The sequence below is a fragment of the Chelonoidis abingdonii genome, chromosome 10 (assembly GCF_003597395.2).
Source record: "Chelonoidis abingdonii isolate Lonesome George chromosome 10, CheloAbing_2.0, whole genome shotgun sequence".
Taxonomy (NCBI): Eukaryota; Metazoa; Chordata; order Testudines; family Testudinidae; genus Chelonoidis; species Chelonoidis abingdonii.
The window spans coordinates 64,041,521-64,061,676 of NC_133778.1; the positions used below are offsets into that span (position 1 = coordinate 64,041,521).

Below are 20,156 nucleotides of genomic sequence, written 5' to 3' on the forward strand. Positions count from 1 at the left end.
AACCCAGAATTCCAAGGGGTGGGGGAGACTGCGGGAACTATGGGATAGCTACGGAAAAGCTACCCACAATGCAACGCTTCAGAAATCGACGTTAGCCTCGGAGCATGGACGCACAACGCCGAATTACTGTGCCTAGTGTGGCCGCATGAAATCGATTTTAGCTAATTCGATATTATCCCATAGTGTAGATGTGGCCTATGACAGCCACATGGGCATCTAACACTGAGTGGGCTCACGCAGGAATGGCGCTCACAGGAAGGGTTCACAAAATAAACAGGGACCTTTTCTTCTACTCTGCTGAGATAATCTCAGTGAATTCAGTGAAGAAACAATAAACAGAATTAATGATCTGACATAAACACAGTTAAGAAATAATCCATTAATGCCCATGGGACCCTGTGCCTCCAATTGCCTTGGATCCCATGGACTCCTCTGGAGCAAGCATACCCTGATACAAAGTTATTCGTAACCAGGGATTTTCAGCAGAGCTGGTTAAAAAATAAAAACATTTTTAAAAATTATGAAAAATTGTCCATTTTTTGGTTGGAAAACGTCTGTTTTTTATGACTCTAGGCCCAAGGCACAAGCTCCACTTCTCACAGGCAAGAGCTCATTCCATGGTCCTTTTCTTGTTTGGGCTAGGAGCTTCCTCTGCAGTCCTCAGGACCAGAGATCAGCTGCCTCATTCTCTTTCCTTCCAGGATGTCTTGCATGTTCACTTCTGCCACCAAAATGACCTGGTTGGCTGAGGGGAAGGGACTCAGTTGTCCCTCAAAACAGCAGGCTTTGATCAGTCCCAGAGTTGCAGTAGGTCAGCCCTCTGAAAGAGAATTTCAGGGTCCATTATGACAATTATTTTTAATTTCCTACCATGATCTGAATCATGATCTTTGGACCCCACAAAAAACTTGGGCGTCCCATCCTTGTCAGACTGCAGAGGAAGCCATACATGGGCACAGCATCAGTTAGAGATGATGAATATTATGCAAGGTCCTGTCATGTTCTGATCTCTGTTGGTTAAGGAGAATGCTATGAACCCAGGATATATTTCATCCTCTTCATGTCTTGCACACTCAAAAGCTGGATTCAGGGCAGTTCATAAATCCTGGGGCCCTATGCTCCTGTGACGTCACCCTGCCCCTAGTTGGGGTAAAGATGGTTGTAGGGCTGGACTGGTCGAGGGAATCTGCCCCTGTCCTGTGGGCCCTCCTTCCCAAACCACTGCTCCCTGTCCAGGTATGCCAGGGTCTTTCCCAAGCAGAGGGTAAACCTGCCACGCCGTCAGTGGACTCTGTGCTTGGCCATACATGGCACCTCAGCAAAAAATTTGTGGTGGGTGGGGCTCCGACTTGGGGAAGAAGTTCCAGCATCATTCCAGCCTAGCCATTATGGGGTGGCAACAACAAAGCTTCCCCACTATGCACACAGAATCCTCTGCAGAAGTGTTAGTGGCCCTGCCTCCACCCCCCATGCAAGAACTAAAGAGGTGAAGGTATCAAAGTTCCCTCTTATTTCCTTTCTTTGAGGAGCAAATAGCTGCTTGAGCTCACGTTTAACACCTATGAGTGCAGCCTCTCTCACTCCCATTTCCTCCTCCTCTCTTTGTCTCCTTCTTCATGCCATCATTCCTTGTGCTTCCTTCTTCCTCATTCATGCCATGCCCATTGGTCACTATTCAAGGGTGAATACTGTATCTCTGACTTAAAATTTCACGTTCTCCAATCATTTTCACCAGTAAAACTCAATCAAACTCAAATATTCATAGACAGAAAACACACAAGGGATATGAACATGACTGAAGTAAAATCCTTTATGAACTCTATTAATATATTCACAGATTTTTAAAATTAATTGCCCATCTCTATTATTTTATCTGAAGTTGACATATGAACATTTCTGGAATAATATTTGGAAGTAAATAGCACTGAACTGTCCAGTACTACACAAACCAGAAAAAGAGCTCATTTAAAATTCAAAAATGTACTGTAAACCTATCTCTGTGTCTCTGTAAAACATAATGCAAGAAACAGGATTATCTTCCTGTACTTTATGGGCTTGAGGTTACATGCTTAATCCTAGTTTCCTATTCAGGAATTTGACTGTCAGTTTATTGGCAAGAAGTACTATAATGTTTATTCACTTTATTGTACCAGTAAGATTTCTGTCAAGCTTGACTGTACTGATATAGAGGAAAACGTACAAATGACTGCTTCAGTGGTAGATGAAATCTTAAAATGATTTCATCTTAATATTTCTATAATACATTTCCAATTAGCACCCTCAATATGCATTTTACTTTAAAAAAAATAAAGAAAAATAACTCTCAGAGCGTCTATTTAATTAGAAAATCCTAAATGTTACACAAAGCCATAAATATAAGATACAGTTCTGTAAAAAAAAAATAAAAATACTTCACATGCAGAAACCAAGATGTGCTAAGAGTAGCCAGGCCAAATTTGAGTGAGAGGTGTTGCAGCCTGGTACAGGAGTCCAGCACCACTCAGGTTTGGCACACCCACCCCCCCATTAATAGTGCGGGGAGTGACTCAGATTCCAGTGCTGCTGGCATCATTGTGCTTGGCCTGAGGTGACCCACCAGGCTGAGAACCTGGAGTTAGGAGCAGAATCAGGGAAAATTCTCCCACCAGTAGCATGCCTGGAAGTCAGGGAGAGGCAGGACCAGGAGTGGCCTTCCAGCTGCATGCGGGGAAGAGCCTCCCTCGCCCCACAGGGAAGGCAGTGACTTCATAGATCTGGGCCCTCTCTGCCTTCCCCATCCCCTCCCAAATCCCCCGGGCAGCACAAGGAGGGCAGTGACCCCAAAGGCCTGGCCCTCTCTGACCTCCTCCAGTCAGAGGTGGCTCCAGGCACCAGCACGCCAAGCACGTGCCTGGGGCGGCAAGCCACAGGGGGCGCTCTGCCGGTCACAGCGAGGGCAACAGGCAGGTTGCCTTCGGCGGCATGCCTGCAGAGGGTCCGCTGGTCCCGCGGCTTCGGCGGACCTCTCGCAGGCGTGCTGCCGAATCCGCAGGACCGGGGACCTCCCAGAGGCAAGCTGCCGAAGGCAGCATGCCTCCCGTGGTTGGGGCGGGAAAATACCTAGAGCCGCCCCTGCGTCCAATCTTCTTCCTCTTCTTAAACTCTTGTCTCCATGATAATTTTAGAAGGGTGGTTAGGGGCCTCACCTTCAGATTTTTCTCTGGGCCCCAAAAAACATCTATGTGATCCTTGTCCTCTAGCCTGCAGGCGAACCTGGAAACCACTTACAATGTAAGGTGTTCAGCTTGCAATATTAACACAGTTTCAGTATACCACAGACAATGCCTACCTCACAGGAGTGTGTGTGGCTTAATGTCAGAAAGCCTTTTAACATCCTCAGGTGAGTAGCATGGTATAGGTGTAAAGTAGCAATTAGTTAGCAATTACTTCACTTTCCCACAAACAGGAACATGAATGTTAACCATAGCAATGAATTCCCCATAATGATAACCACCTTTAAGGTGAGGGGTTTTGGATATGACTCCATTTGGTGACTCCCTTCTGTGTGAAGCCTAAATGAACCACAGTTACTTCAGAATACTATCCTACAGGCTTTCTGCTCAGCCTGAATTCTCAGTTTTCTCTGGGCATGCCAGTCAGGGGACTGGATTTGAAAATCTCAGGACAGTAGACATAATATTCAGACTTGAGTGCCTAAAAGTACTGGTGTCAATGGGAACTGTGGTTATTAGCATCTTTGAAAATCAAGCAGCATTCATTTAGGGCTTGTCTATGCTGAGACATCCAGGAAAATTAATCCAAATTATCTAAATGTGTGAATTTGAAGTGGATTAGTTAAACTACATTAAATCCCTATATGGATGATGATGGTCAAAATTAAAGTGGCCTTAATTTGATATAGTTTAAATCACTTTGAATGAAACGAAACTGAATTCAGGCCACTTTAATTCTGAATGAAGATGTTCACACAGGCTTTTCATGTAATTTAACTAAACCACTTCAAATTCACATCTTTGGATAATTCAGATTAATTTTCGTGGATGTCCCTATGTAGACAAACCCTTAGGTACCTATGTTCATGCACCCAAGTTAGAAAAAATTGTCCAATGTGCATCAGCAAGTTCTTCCCTCGCCCCCTCAATTGGCAGATTATTCAATTTACACTTCTTTGTATAGTTTATAAAGCTGTAAGAATAATTTTATAGGTAATGCTGTTGCAAGTGCTTTGTACACATTGCAAAGAACCCTTTAGTCCTTCTTGGTAAAGTAACTCTATGTCAGGAAGTAAAGAAATAATGTATTAGATGTGATTTGTTCAGTTTTCAGGTAGAGCAAACAGACGTTAAAAGTACACGCCAGAAGGAACACTGTCAGATGTAGATTCTAAAAGCCTGTGGGGCAACACATGGATTTAAAAAATATAACATATTTACTCCTGTGGGTTATTACAGTTCCAGTATTCGTCTGTCTTCTGTTAAATCATGTATTGAGCTATTTTATGTGACCATTGTTCCACAGGCTGCCTTAAATTAGGGACCAGTTTGGGGGGAAAATTAGATAGTAGGCAATTTTATGAGAATATGAGTCAAATCAAAGTTCTGGGTTTTAGAGAATTGAATTATTTACTGAAATGAATTAGCTTCAGTTCTTTGCTCATGACTCAGTTCACTTGAATGGTCTTTTTTTTTATTTTTATTTTTTAAATCACAACAGTAAAGGCAGCAAGGCAGATTTGTACTTCCAAATGACAGCCTCATGTATTGTTTAACTTTTAGAAAGCTAAAATGGACTAGAACTCATAACTAGACTCTGTGCACAGAGATTTAAGCCTAAGATTATGTTACTTATACAGAGTGGAATCAGGACAAACACACTGAAAATGTGACAGTTCATGTATAGTTTCAAAAATGACATTTGATTGTGGTTATACATTTTTTAATGAAACATTCAAAAGTATCACCAGCAGAAAATACTTATTTTTCCCCCATGTCAAAAATGTAAATAATGAGAGGACACTTGTATAAAATAAATTTTAAAATTCCCTCCTGCATATACAGTTCCACTAATCAATGGTGTGTAATGTGATTCAAGGCAATTACACATTATGGTGTGAATGCTTCCAACCATATTTTGATGACTGTAGGTATTTTAATTTTCTGTGGCACTTTATTGTTGCTTGCCTGTCATGACAAATGTACCATTTACCAATGCTGAATCAAGAAACAATTAAGCTTCATCAAAACATTCAGGTTCACGTCCTCAGCAGGTGCAAATCAGTGCAGCGGTATTGAAGTCAGTTCAACTATAGTGATTTGCATCAGTGAGAGACCTGACCCTTACATTGTATTCTGTTTGACTGTATTAGACTAGAATACCAAAACAGAGATTTGTAATGTCATACTAAAGTTGTTAGGGCGTATATGTTTGGTGTGAAATGGGGAACTGTTGGAACCTAGATGTTATATATGCTCGCAATGTCACTTTAGGGAATGAGTTTAGGAGGTTACTCCGGGGGGAAATAGCTTACAGTGGGATCCTTCAGAAAAGGGTCTCCTCCACCAAAAAAATCAATATAATACACTGCTAAGTTATATTATTTTATTATTTATTTCTTACAGGTAGCCAACCAAGTTGTGCAAGCGCTACTTACTCAAAAGGTAGATTGTTTCTCTGATTTTTGGCATGTTTTTAAAGGCTGTAAATGCAAACCATTGAATTAGAAAATGTATGTCTTTATGCGGAATACATTTTTCAAATGCTGGGCACACATTTCAGTAACGCAACCGCAAAATGTCAAAATATGACAAGTGTTCTACCAATAACAAAAATGAATAATAATTCTGGGACTGGGAACCTCGGAGGATTGGTAATGGAATATATGGCCTCATCCCATTTGATACTTAGAGTAGGCCTGGCTAAAGTCAATAATGCCTGACAGTCCATCCCATCTCTTGGCTTCTCTGTGTCCTATCCAAAATGAGTTGGTTCTATGTCCCAATCCGATTCCTGTTGGACATCAGAAAAAGACCATCACACTTGGCACTCTTGTTGACTCTCAGCAGATTATAAGGGTTATAGGTAAAAGCCTGTGCCTCCCTGAGTGGCAATGGAAGGCTCCCATATACACAGCGGAGGAATGGATATTCTAAGGCTGAGTAGTGAAGAAGATGTACAGGAGATGCTTCAGCCCCATGCTATGGAAACTGTGCTCTTTAGCAGCTCTGTGCCATATGACAGCTGTGTAGAGAGGGATTTGTAGGTAGGCCATATCCTGGAGTGTAGCCACCATGTTCACAAACTGTGATGATCCATGGAGGTAGCATATAGAGGGGGTAATTAATGTTTGCTAAAGCCCTACACTCAGTAACTGTGACTACAAAATGGCTCCATAGATGCCACTGTCAGTTCCATTCCTCACCGCCATGTCTTCAGAACAATATCTTTGTCTCTGTACCCACAGTTCTACCCTGCATAGGTTTGGAAATGATACTGCACACTCAAGCCTAGTGGTGGGCCACGCAGGTCAGATATGAGGCAAGGCAGTGTGGGGAAGATTGCACTTTTGCTGTTCTTGCTATATCTGTTCTACATATAAGCGGAGGACTGATTCTTGAGTACATAAAGCAAAATCACATCTTATAATGGTGAAATATTTGATAGAGTTTCAGTCTCCATATTTTAGTCTATAATTTGGGAAATATTGTGATTGTTTTCCAAAAGCAGAGAGAAGGTCTCTGAATTCTTTTACACTGAGTCAGATTTTTTGATGACAATATAATTTCCCAATAATGGACCCACCCAAACTTGTAGGAACCATGGAGTTTGTACAGATGTAATAAAAATGGATTTAAATACTTTTAGTAAAGTAATTTGCTGAGTATTGATGGGATTTAACTGCTGCTTACCTACTGCTGAGTAATACCAACTAATTTGACGTCCATGGAATCAAGAGGGTACTCTTCTAAATGCTAATGAATGTTAACTGTTACAGTACTCATACCTCTGTTCATGCTGAGATCATTTATAAGAAAGAAGAGGAAGACAATAGTGAAAGAAACTGGACTCTTCAGGTCAATCACAAAAGGTAGTAGCTATACAAATCCAGGTAATAACTAGTAAACAGATAAATCTACCACAGTGCAGCTAAGCAGTAAGACACATCAAGTCATGCCACAGTGAGATAACACACCTCTGGGGCATAGTGAGGCATGAAGACAAGCTGAGAGCTTTCAAAGATTCAAGAAGAGTAATATTGCACAGTAACATATACTGGGTATGTTTTATTGTGAATATGAAATTGCTCCGCAAGGGCTAATTTTTGTTTAAATTAAGTACATACTGTAATGTAAGGGATAAAGTACTGTACATCCCTCAGTATATGAGAAGACTGATTCTACTGAGGGATTCTGATGAGAGAAACTGAGAGAGCAAAGCTTGAGTGATTTATCAGTGTCACTGAAACCTTGAGATGGAATTACAGTCTTAAACGTGCACTTTTGGAGTGTATCATTTGTTATAATACATATGGAATTCCTCTGATATGGTCTGCTTTTTACCAGGTGCATGCAGAAAATGTGTGAAATTGGGAATTTTCCTGAATTAGCCCCAGAGCAAAATTTCACCCTTTTATGCAGAAAATTTGTTTGCATTTTTCTCCCCACTTATAAATAGCAGGTTTTACCTCTGGGAAATCTGAGAAGTCAGATAATCAGCAAATGATTTTGAGACAAACCCACAATATACGTTTTGTGTGTTTGCTGGTGGGTAGGTTGTACAGCCCCATTGATTTCTGTGCAGGTCATCAACCATCATTCTTCGTGTATCCATGGATGGCTTAACTCTACATGGCAGAATTAAACCCAGGTAATTTCCCTGGGCAAAGAGGGAGGCACTATTTTGAAGCCCCACACAGGAGGTGACATCCCCTGCACAGTTTGTAAACTATCTCCGCTGGGATTTCCTATGTGGCAACACATGGAAAGGGGCCTGGGAAAAGGTAGGCAGTGGGGAACTCCTCCTAGAGAGCGTTGGTCGGGCTAACACCCTAGAAGCAGGCTCCAGACAGTAGGCTGGAGTAAACTGCATGGAATATCTCTGCAGCCAGTGTGAGGTTTCGATCCCCTCTCCAGAGATCTCTAGTGTCCAGTTGAAAAAGTGGGGCTGGGTGTTTGGGTCTAAATTTTCCTTAAGATCTGGATCAGCATTGTGACACTGGAGTTATAGTGCATAATGGAATTGCTGATTGCTCCATAGATCTGACCATTGCTTGTCACCCTGCTACACTTGAGTCCTTTCAGGCAAGTGCTGACCCACATTCTCTGCTCTAGGATCCGCATGATCATTTAATTTTGCCCTTTCTGATCTTTAAAATCTTGCCACCTGTTATCTGGTGCGACAAGTGACCTTCAGTGCTGTGTATGGTGAATGTGTGGACAGGAACTGAGCATTATAACAGAGGAAATGTATTCAAAGGAAAGGCAGTGGATTTCCAGAATTTGAAGAAAAAGCATCATTTCCCAGGTGGGGGAAGAATAGTTCTGGTATCGAGGAATAGTGCAGTGGGTGTTATAAGGATAAACACCTTAAAGATTGTGAGACATTCAGATACTACTGTACTGAGAGAAATATTTGTAGTATCACTTTTTAAATACCCATTAGTTCTACCATTAGCAATGTCCATCATGATATACTTCAGGTTTTGTTAATTATGACACAACATGCCTACTGATCATTTTACTCTTTTGATTTAATATAACCAGGCATTGCTACTTTACATAAATATTCTTATGTTAATTTCCTGTTAATGCTTTTTTTCACCTTTTTGTGAATGGCATTAGTGTTGGAACAGTTTACTGCATCTTGCTTGGTATTATGCCAAAAATTTTACTCTTGCTCTTGAGCAAAAAGTCCAAAGTTGGAGTCATATAATCTTCCACGGTTTGGCTCTTAAAAGGAAAAGTTTGAGAGGCAACATTGCTATGTCTGTAATGTTGTTTTAAATTGTGAGTTCCCATGAAGCATTTTTCCTCTTCAGTGAACTCAGTATTTAAACTACATTATAGCAGCTAGGGCTCAGTTTTAATTTCTTTGATTATTTGTGAAAGCCATGTAAAGAGGGGCTTTGTGCTTCCCCAGACGACAAACACTATCCCATATAAGTTAATAGATGAGAGTTTTTAGCAGGGGTTTTCACTCAGAGAATTAAAGCTTTAGGGTTTCACTACACCTGAAATAGATGTCATTGCCTCATCATTTTGGAAGGCACCAAATATATAACTTCGACAGCTTTAGAACCACTTAAAATAAGCACTATCGTGGTAATGTATCCAGGGAAAATAACTTCATAATTCATCCAGTGATACCTCTGTAACTAAAGGTATTTCAGCATGTTTCCAATGGTCTCAGGGCAAGGTTTTCTCACTGAGTGGTGACCTCTTTAGTATTCTCCTTGCTGGTTACAGTACACTCTAGATAAGAACTGGTGCTGCTGGAGACAGGCACTTTGGTTATTCTGACTATAATTTCCCACTCTGAGATGCTACCTCATCAGGTTCATGCTCCTTTGCGGGTCAATACATTGTTAACGCTACTGACGGACAAGCATATTGGAAGCAGGAGGCATGTTTTCCACCATGTGATGAAAAATAAAGGCAGTTAGGCAATGCCAGTGGGTAACACCTGCTCTAAATTTAAAAAAAAAATGAGAAGAGTGGTTACACTTTTTGTGGGAATAAATGTGCCTGCAGTTTTTGTTTACACAAGTGCCACTAGAATTGCAATCCTTTCTGATTTTTGAAGTTCATATTGACTATAACACAGAGATGCCATCTCCTTCAAAGAAGACTGCCACCTGTATTGTATAACTTGTGCAGAGATTTTGAGTCAAAGTCTGCCTGAACCCTGCTGAAGTCCACTTTATGGCAAAATCCTGTGTTCCCTTAAATGGCCAACAAAAGGAAGTCCTATGCCAATATCGGAAATTGATATTTAAATATACTTTCAGCCAAGCTGTACCATCAGGCCAGTTTACAGCCTTATGTTTGGGAGATGCTTTGTCCAAAATGCTATGTATTCAACAAATCCTTCAGTCCTGCTACTGGAGGGAGATCAGTACAAAAAATGGATTCAATATGTTATATTCAGCATACTTGTGTGCTGCTAAATGTACCAATTGCTAGGTATACTCATGTGGTTCAGAATATGTGCCAGGTTTTGTTCCATGTACCAAATACTTTAAGGTTCGAAGTTCCATTGGAATATCAACAGTGTAAAGAAAAGTCACCACATTCTGCTACAGCACAGAAATTGCAGAAGAATTGAGCAATGAAAGGGTTACAGACACTGACAAAAGCCATTCCTTAAAATATAATTTCTTTTGTTTGTTTGTTTTTCATTTGCTATTGTTTGCAATTGTTATTAAAATGTATTTGCATATTACTTTTTTCATTTTTAATTGGGCAAGCATTGATTTTCCCTGCCGCTTGTAATTGTGGTGGAATATCCACCAAGATGGCTAATGTTTATTTCATTTTTTTGCACCACCAGCATCAAAGATGTCACTGCAGCTCTGACAATAACGCATTCGTTAGGTTATGTTCCTTCAGTTATCTGGATAGCAGGCTCTGCTGCAGCAGTAGAGCATAAAACAGAGCTTACATAAACAGTGGGTCTAGTAAAGTGCTTTATTTTGATTAATGTTTTGCCAGCAGAATGGGGACTGCAAAGAGAACAAACTTTTAGGCTCTGCATTTAGGCCTGAGTCCAGCAAAGCACTTAAGCACATGCTTAATTTCAGTAGGTCTACTCATGTATTTAAACTTAAGCAATGCTTGAAATGCTTTGCTGGTGTCTTAGATGCTGAGGCGATAGACATGTTCTAAAAATCTTAGAGTATAACAATTCCCATTAGACTACAACAGTTTTAAAGTAGATAAAATTATTGGGCTAAATTACTCAACTTCTCTTTAAAAAGTTATTGTTGGTCCCATCAGTTACAAACTGCATCATCAAAATTATATGAAATATTGTATGGTATGGAATTATGCTGAGTATATAAAAAACCCACATACTTGGTTTCATAGTTTATCAGACCTCTGTTCACTCTGTTCTGAACTGTGATTTGGGCTTTGTGGCCACCTAAGGGTGTAAAGGGGAGTGAGAATCATTTTTACAACCCTGTGCAAGCCCTTGGAGGTGGGTATAGGTGGGCTATAAGTGGCGCTCTATCCACTTCTACAGGTGGGTGAGCGAAAGGTAAAGATTGATGAACCTGCAGCCTTTGGCTAATTGACCTGGACCTTTCAGCTCAGGCACAAGGGCTTCATGCTTTAAGAACCAGAGATCCCAAGTACAATCTCAGCTCCAGACAATCCATCTAGGGTCATCAGGTTACAAGTGGTAGCCCTTATTGACAATTGAACTGGGTGAACCCGTAAAACTTGGGATGAGCTTCCTCAGCCAAGGCTGTAGCAAGCTCATCAACCTCTGTCTATGGCCAAGCCATCTCTAGAGTGGCTAGTCCAGAGCCAGTGGACAGGAAGAGGAATGAAAAGAGGAAGCCATGTCACTCCTCTCGCCCTTCCCTATGCAACAGCCAGTACAGCTGAGCCAGCGTGGGCAGTGGTATACTTTGCTCTTGGTACTACTCCAGAGCAAGCAGAAGCAGGGAGGGGAGTGGATTTTGGAGGAGTATGTCCAAGGCATAATGCCTCCTTGGTCTACTCCTATAATGGTGTAGCTTACAAAGAACCCCATGGTATATTAGGGCTTTGCTTAAAGACACAGTCCAGTTCTATGACAACATAATTATTTTAATGTTTTCTGATCAGGGGCGGCTCTATGTTTTTTGCTGCCCCAAGCACGGCAATCAGGTGGCCTTCGGCGGATTTGGCAGTGTTTCTGCGGGTGATCTGCTGGTCCCACGCCTTCGGTGTACCCACCGCCGAAGCCACGGGACCGGCAGACCTCCCACAGGCATGCCACTGAAGGCTGCCCAACTGCTGCCCTCATAGTGACCGGCAGGCCACCGCCCACATCTTTCTGCCCTAGGCAGGTGCTTCTTGCACTGGTGCCTGGAGCCGCCCCGTTTCTGATTCAGTTTATGACCATATCAATACAATAAAACACACTGCTGCTAAGGTCTAACTGACATTGCACTCCAAAAGTATGTGTACTGTAACTAATATGTCTGATTTCATGCATTTTAAATATTATATTTTAATAATCAAATAATCAGGGAAATGGTGTAGTATCTTTTTTTCTGATTTATTTGTGCTATTTTGAAAATTTTACTCATTTGTCTCTTCTGAAGCCTCCTATTCCATAAAGCATTTTCAAGAGTTTCACTGCATTTTTTCCTCAATCCTCCTATTTTCTCCTGTGCTGTAGGATCTGAGGGAAGAATGTGTAAAGCTGAAAACAAGAGTTTTTGATTTGGAACAACAGAATCGAATGCTAAGTGTGCTTTTCCAACAAAGGGTCAAACCAGCTTCTGACCTCCTTCTCCAGGTAGGAAGAAACCTTTGCCTCTGGAATCAGCTAAGTTTAGATTCAATACCTTTAAATAATATTAATCTTCTTAAGATAATGTAAGTAAGCAAGAAGTGACAACTGATAGACATAATATATTAGAAGAAAATCGGTTATCTATCATCTGATAGCATTGAAATTGAAAGTGTACACCACCAAACTTTGGCTGCACATTATGTGCAGATATGGAGAGAGAAGAGTATCTGAGGAATAAGTTACTTTTTGAGGTGTCTCCTCAGGATAATAAATGGGATGACATATGGGTTCATTATTCCTTTTGGGGGGCAAAAATTGTGGTCACATAATTCCATAATATTCCATTTGATGGTAAACAAAGCATAATTTTCTATGAGAAAGAAATCAGTCTGTTTAGCTTTCTCCATGTTTGTTGTAGTGATTCAATATATTACATAGACCCAGAGCAATATTTTATTTACCTTTTCTGGGACAAGACAGTCAAGAACTCAGATGTAGAGTGACCTGTCTCCCATTCTTCCTTGTTATCCTGGAAAAATCAGGAAGGCTGAAGATTTTCTTTTGTTGTGGCATTTCCCTTAATATGAAATTACATTTATCTTCCCTATTATTCTTTGTTCCCCTTCCTATTAGAAGTGTCTAGCCGCACCTCTGCATTAGCCAGAAAATCTGACCATGAGCTGGGTTGAAATTAAATGAAGGTAACTTTAGGCTGAGATTGAGAAGCTTCTTAAAGATGGTCCAAATTCTGCGCTTTATGTGTATACAGTTCCCACTGAGATCAAAGAAAGATACTTGAGAGTGCAGAATTTGGCCTATGTAAGAGCATGAATGAAACTCATGGAAATCACCAGATGTTCTTCGAGTGCTTGCTCATATCCATTCCAGTTAGGTGTGCGCGCGCCGCGTGCACGTTCGTCGGAAGATTTTTACCCTAGCAACACTCAGTGGGTAGCAGGGCGCCCCTGGAGTGGCGCCGCTATGGTGCCGGATGTATACCCCTGCCGACCCAGCCGCCCTTCAGTTCCTTCTTACCGCCCGTGTCGGTCGTTGGAACAGTGGAGCGCAGCTTAGCTGACCTCCGCTTAACCTAGCTACTCGTAGTTCTTGTGTATATCAGTTATAATCCTTTTATTTGCATATACTTATGCGTTTTTTCTTTACTAGCATAGTTAGTTTATAATAGTTAGCGGGGTTCGGGGAGTAGCCCCTTCCCCGCAACTAGTGCCGGAGCCCATGCCCAGCTCACCGGTTCTTAGACTGTGCTTGGACACCTCAGACCGTTGCTGACAGGAGATCCACACGACTCCTGTTTAGGTGCCTCGGGGACTGCATTTCACAGCTAAGTGCCCATTTGCAGGCGTTTAAGCCGAGAACAAAACGGAGCGGCACTTTCATTTCCCCTCCGCCTTCTGCACCGAGCGCAGGCTACTCGGCGGACAGAAGCGCCTCCTCGGCACCGGACCCCTCCCGCACCGGCCATTACTGGCACCGAAGTCGACTCGGCACCGCTCCCTCTCTCTGAGGTTGCGGAAGCCCACGACTCTTTCTGCCAGTGCCTGACAGCTCCCCGGCACGCGCCGTGGTCGAGCTCCTGGCTCCTGCTGCTTCTGTGCCAACTGCACCGCAGCCAGAGAGCTCATTTCAGTCGGATCGCCTGGCACCAACACCTGCAGAGACACTGAGGACACCGGCACTGTTGATTCCGGTCCGCTGGGCCGTTGATTCCAGTGCCTGCCTGCTCCCCGGCATTCGCCGTGGTTGAGCCTCCTGCTCCTGCTGCTTCCGTGCCAACTGCACCAGCAGCCAGTGAGCTGTCTAAGTCGGATCACCCGGCACCAACACCTGTCGCAGCACCGACAACGCCGGCGCCGTCGAATCCAGTGATGCGCCGTGGTTGAGCCTCCTGCTCCTGCTGCTTCCGTGCCAACGGCACCGCAGCCAGAGAGCTCATCTAAGTTGGATTGCCCCGGCACCGACACCTGCCACGGCACCGACAACGCCGGCACCGTCGATCCCGGTCCCGCAAGGGCCGTCGAATCCAGTGCCTGGCCGCTCCCCGGCACGCGCCGTGGTTGAGCCTCCTGCTCCTGCTGCTTCTGTGCCAATGGCACCGCAGCCAGAGAGCTCATCTAAGTTGGACTGCCCGGCACCGCCACCTGCCGCGGCACCGACAACGCCGGCACCGTCGATCCGGTCCCGCAAGGGCCGTCGAATCCAGTGCCTGGCCGCTCCCCGGCACGCGCCGTGGTTGAGCCTCCTGCTCATGCTGCTTCCGTGCCAATGGCACCGCAGCCAGAGAGCTCATCTAAGTTGGACTGCCCGGCACCGACACCTGCCGCGGCACCGACAACGCCGGCACCGTCGATCCCGGTCCCGCAAGGGCCGTCGAATCTAGTGCCTGGCCGCTCCCCGGCAATCGCCATGTTGAGCTCTGCTCTGCTGCTTCCGTGCCAATGGCACCGCAGCCAGGGAGCTCATCTAAGTTGGATTGCCCGGCTCCGACACCTGCCGCAGCACAACAACGTCGGCACCGTCGATCCCGGTCCCATAAGGGCTCGAATCCAGTGCCTGCCTGCTCCTCGGCGCGCACCGTGGTCGAGCTCCCTGCCTCTTCTTCCCGTGCGAACAGCACCGCAGACAGAGAGCCTGTCTAAGCCGGATCGCCCGGCACCGACACCTGCTGAGGCACTGGCGACATCAGCACTGTCGATCCGGTCCCACAAGGGCCGTCGAATCCTGTGCCTGACAGCTCCCCGGTACGCACTGTGGTCGAGCTTACTGTTCCTCCACGCCGGAGACATTTCCAACGGCGAGGGATCTCATTGCCCTGACAGAGTTTTTTCTGCCTGAACCCCCGGCACCGTCGGTGTGGGTAATATAGTCTCTTGGCAAGCCACCTTGATACGACCATCCTCTGTCAGCGCAGCAGAGTGGCACCGTTCATGATCACGGTCCGCAGACGCTCCACGTCCCGTGTCGGCGCTCCCACTCCCAACGCCTCTTACAATCCCGATGCTGTTCTCCTCGGCACCGGTCGCACTCGCCGCACAGGTCGGTGTCCCGTTCACCGACCCGATAATCTCGGCACCGTTCTGTCTCCCAGCACCGCTATGGGCACTGTGGCTCCCGCAGCCGCTCCCAACCTCGAGATCTCGTTCGACCTCCCGGCACCGCTCTGGTCTCAGGTCCGGATCTCGTTCCGGGTACCACTGTGCGCCTTCCGGTACCGGTCCCAGGTGCCAGTTGGGCAAGGTCTGGTAGAGTCAGACTCTGCCCATGGTTTTCAGCACCTCCATGGCCATCCGGGCACGCATCAGTGTCTTCCCACGCGGACAGCTCTTATGCTCAGGACCGCGATTCAGTTGTGCCTACCAACAACTTGAGAGCCCATCAGGACCTCCTATGGAAGGTAGCACTCAATGTGGACCTCCAGGGCAGGAGGTCCCGGAGGTAGGGGACCCGGTAGTGCACATCTATCGGCGGTTGCCCCACTAGAGGGGCCCGACCTGTTTATTCGGACCATCCAGGCGAATGCCGATGCTCTATGGAGGGTACAACTACTTGTCTGTCCATCCTCCTCCCTGCTCACTAGTCATTCAGTTGGTTGAGAAAAAGGGAACGGCATGGCCAACAGGCGCCAGCCCCGAAATCGAAGGGGCTAGGCGAATGACCCTACTCGGCCGCAAGGTGCATTCTGCAAGGGCCTTATAGCCCTGCGTGGCAAATCAATAAGCCTGCTTAGCCCCTATAATCATAACACCTGAATTACGGTGGATAAAGTTATGGAGCTTCTCCATCAAGTTTCCGCCAAGAGTTCACTGCCCTCTTGGAGGAAGAGAAAAGGCGGCCAGAGCTTCTCTCCAGGCCTCGTTACCATGAGGAGCATCTCCTGGCTTCAGGTTTCAAACTTCCGGCCTGTCACGACTTACCATTTGTTGGTAAAGGCCTCTTTGCGGGGAAATCAACCCCAGGCTGCAAACCCTGAGGGGCAACAGGGTCCTAATGTGCTCTCTCTGGGCGTGCGTACGCCGACGACCCACTGCAGGCCTTTCCGTCCCCAGCCACACGGCACACTCTGTGCCTAGCCACAGATAGAACTTTCAAAGGTGCGTCGAGGGCTGCATACTGGTTACAAGCGGGATCCCACTCCTACTGCCTCTTGGCATGGTCCCAGTTAACTTCAGTTCGCTGTTCCCTACACATGGTGGAGAGTGAGTACCACCTCCACTTTGTCCAACCCTGTCCCTCTTCAGGGACTCCTCTCGGGCGCAATTCCTCTACACGAGGTGCACACGCTGATGGATGAACGGGGCACTTACTTCTCTTATTCCGTAATCCCCGACTTGTATGGAGGTCTCAGACCTATCCTAGACCTACGAGGACTCAACCAGTTTATGATAAGGTTGAAGTTCCACATGGTATCCCTGGGAACCATTATCCTGTCCTTAGATCCTGGAGACTGGTATGCCACCTCGATATGAAAGATGCGTACTTTCACATTGCCATCTCCCATCCGCACAGGAGATACCTCCACTTTCTAGCCAACCATCGTACTTCCAGTTTACGGTCCTGCTGTTTGGCCTTTCTACAGCCCCGCAGGCATTAACCTAGTGTGTGGCCGTAGTCGCCACCCACCTCCGCCGACCTTGGATGTGCATTTTCTGCATCTGGACGATTGGCTTATCTGAGGATACTCCACAACGCAAGTCACTCAGCATGTGGGCATCGTCAGGGACCTATTCACATGTCTAGGCCTGATGATCACTATGGAAACATCCACTCTGGTTCCCACGCAGAGGTTAGACTTCCTAGGGGCCATCCTGGACTCCGAGCTAGCCGGATCTGCTTACCACAGCCACGGTTTCAGGCGATGGCACCGATCATCCGAGGTCTGCAAACTTTCCCGACGACCTTGGCTGCCCTTGTCTGGGTCTCCCGGGTTCCATGGCTGCCTGCTAGTTTGTAACCAAACACGCTACGCTCTACCTCTGTCTTCTCCAGGTTTGGCTCAAATTGGCGTACCGCTGGGACAGGGGCCCAATGGTCACGATAGTCACCATTCCCTCGAGCACTCTAGGCTCCCTACACTGTGGCTAACTCCCTCCCTGGTGTGGGTAAGGATGCCGCTCTATCCGCCACAGCCCTCACTGTCCCTGACGACGGATACGTCATCTCTCGACGCAGGTGCTCACCTCAGTAACGGGGTTCCAGCAGCAGCTGCGAGGCAGTGGCATCTCAGTGTTTACAGCCAGCACAACGGCCATGTCCTACATAAACACCTGGGAGGGACATGGTCCTCCTCCTTTTGTCAGGAGGCCATCCGTCTCTGGGACCTTTGCATAGCCCACTCGAAAAATCTGGTAGCATCTTTTCTCCTCGGTGCTTTGACTCAGCAGGCCTTTCCTGTCTCATGAGTGCTCGCCCTGCCTGATGTCATGCATTCTGTTGCCAGCAGGGATTTTTTCCCACATATGGGCCTGTTCGCTTACCACGAGAACGCGGAATGACCGAGGTTCTGCTCCTCGCAAGGTCTCTCTCCGGGACCGATCTCGGACGCTGTCCTCATGCATGGAAGGGCCAACGCCTTTATGCCTTCCCACCGTTCCCCGGCTCATTGGTCCTGCTCAGACTTCGCAGGGGCAGGGCGTCGTGGCAGGGCCTAGCGGTGTCATCGCCAAGGGTACACTTGGCAGCCATCTCTACCTCCTTCCAGGCTAAGGTGGTCGTTCTGTGTTCTCATACTCTATGGTTTTGAGGTTTTTCCCCAGGGTTGCAGCGCATACAGGCTTAGGTACGCCGCCCAGCCCACCTGGGACCTCAACCTGGTCTAACCAACTTATGTCTTCACATCGACCCGTTAGGACACTGCCTCGCTGTATCCGTGTCTTGGAAGACAGCTTTCCTAGTAGCCGTTACGTCGGCAGACGAGTCTTCGAGGCTCAGGCTGCTCTTATGGTGGTTTCTGCCCATACTCTGTTCACAAAAACCAGGTGCAGTTAGAACTACACTGGCTTTCCTCGCCTAAGTGGTTTCGACCTTTCATGTTCACCACACCAATGCGATGGGGACAAACAGTTGCCTCCCCTGGACGTCTGTGGCGTGCTCGCATTTTCTCGAGCGGACAAAAACCGTTTTGTAACTCGCCCCAAATCTCGTCGCAGTATGGCCGAACAGAAGGACCTACTTGTTTCCTCTCAGAGGATCTCATGCTTGGGTGCCTGCGTGCACCCTCCTTGTTATGATGTTGGCTACATTTCCCAAGCACATCACCATGCGTTCTACCACGGCTCAGGCTTCATCTGCCGCTTACTATACCTCGTGTACCTTACCCACGAGATCTATCGCGCGCTCCATGGTCCTCGTCCATCCCCTGCTTTCGCATAATGCTCTGTTAACAGCCACGGGATACTGCAGGCCTTTGGCTCAGCAAGTTTGCATTTTGCAGTATCTCACTCAACTCCCACCGCCTACTAAGGCTGGGAATTTCACCTAACTGGAATGGATAATGAGCAAGCACTCGAAGAAGAAAAAGAACGGTTATCACCTTGTAACTGTTGTTCTTCAGATGTGTTGCTCATCCATTCCACACACCCACCTCCTTCCCCACTGTCGAGTAGCCGGCAAGTAAGGAACTGAAGGGCGCTGGGTCGGCAGGGGTATACATCCGGCACGCATAGCGCGGCACATTTTCCAGGGGGCGCCCTGCCACCACGGTGTTGCTAGGGTAAAAATCTTCAGACGAACGGTGCACGGGCGCGCACCACACCTAACTGGAATGGATATGAGGCAAACATCTCGAGAACAACACAGTTAACAAAGGTGAGTAACCGTCTTTTAACACACATATTGTGATGAGTGAATTTGGCCTATAGGTGTCAATATCTTCTCAAGGAACTGGTGTCAGTCCTGTGACTAAACGTTATTTGAAATCCGGACTCATCAGTACTATGGAATGTACGAGATGAATGGAACCTCCTTGGTGCAGGAGGAGTAGAATCTGAGTAGATCTTTTTATGTTCTTAGCTTGTATCGGAATTTGTAACATTTATCACTTTGCCTCTTCAATGGTTTACCAGGTAGACGTCTTCATATCTGCAGAATTTTTCTGACTTCACCTGTTAGTCTTATTGCCAATGAGAGGGTACGCACTGTTATTGCCTAAACTCCATGTCTCCCATTGACAACATGTACTGTGGTGCAACTGAACCGTAGTCCATCAACATATTTTGAGCCTTGGAAAAATCAAAGGAAGGTTGTCGCTGTATTTCAGAACAATGAAGGACATCGGATAAAGATGATCAGTGTAAATTTTTTTTTTTCAGAAAACAGAAACAGTAAATTTGTGAATACAAAATATAACTCATTTCTAATAATTTGCCAATGGATCTCTAAATTCATCATCTGAAGAGCTTAAGATTTCAAAAAGATATTTCCAAATAAATATTACTGAATTCTGTTAGATTAGGTAACTAACAATATGCTTGCCATAGGGGTTTGCCCACATTAATCCAAAGTGTCCACTTTACTCTTTAAACCCAGATTAGAAAAGCTTTAAGCACTTGCTTAAGTTACCCTATTCAGAGAGTACTCACGTATGTACTTAAATACATGCCGAATTGCAATGCTTTCTTGAGTGGACCAAAACACCA

At 45.7% G+C, this 20,156-nt stretch overlaps 1 protein-coding gene across 4 annotated transcripts in view; it reads left to right on the plus strand.

Annotated features, from left to right (window-relative positions):
* NCKAP5 (NCK associated protein 5) overlaps positions 1-20,156 on the plus strand; it is a 608,460-nt gene that overhangs the window by 472,147 nt on the left and 116,157 nt on the right. For all 4 annotated transcript variants that reach the window (XM_075070259.1, XM_075070261.1, XM_075070260.1 and 1 more), the window contains 2 exons: positions 5,619-5,657; positions 12,388-12,507. In XM_075070259.1, coding sequence (XP_074926360.1) covers positions 5,619-5,657; positions 12,388-12,507 — 159 coding nt within the window. The remainder of the gene's footprint in view (positions 1-5,618; positions 5,658-12,387; positions 12,508-20,156) is intronic.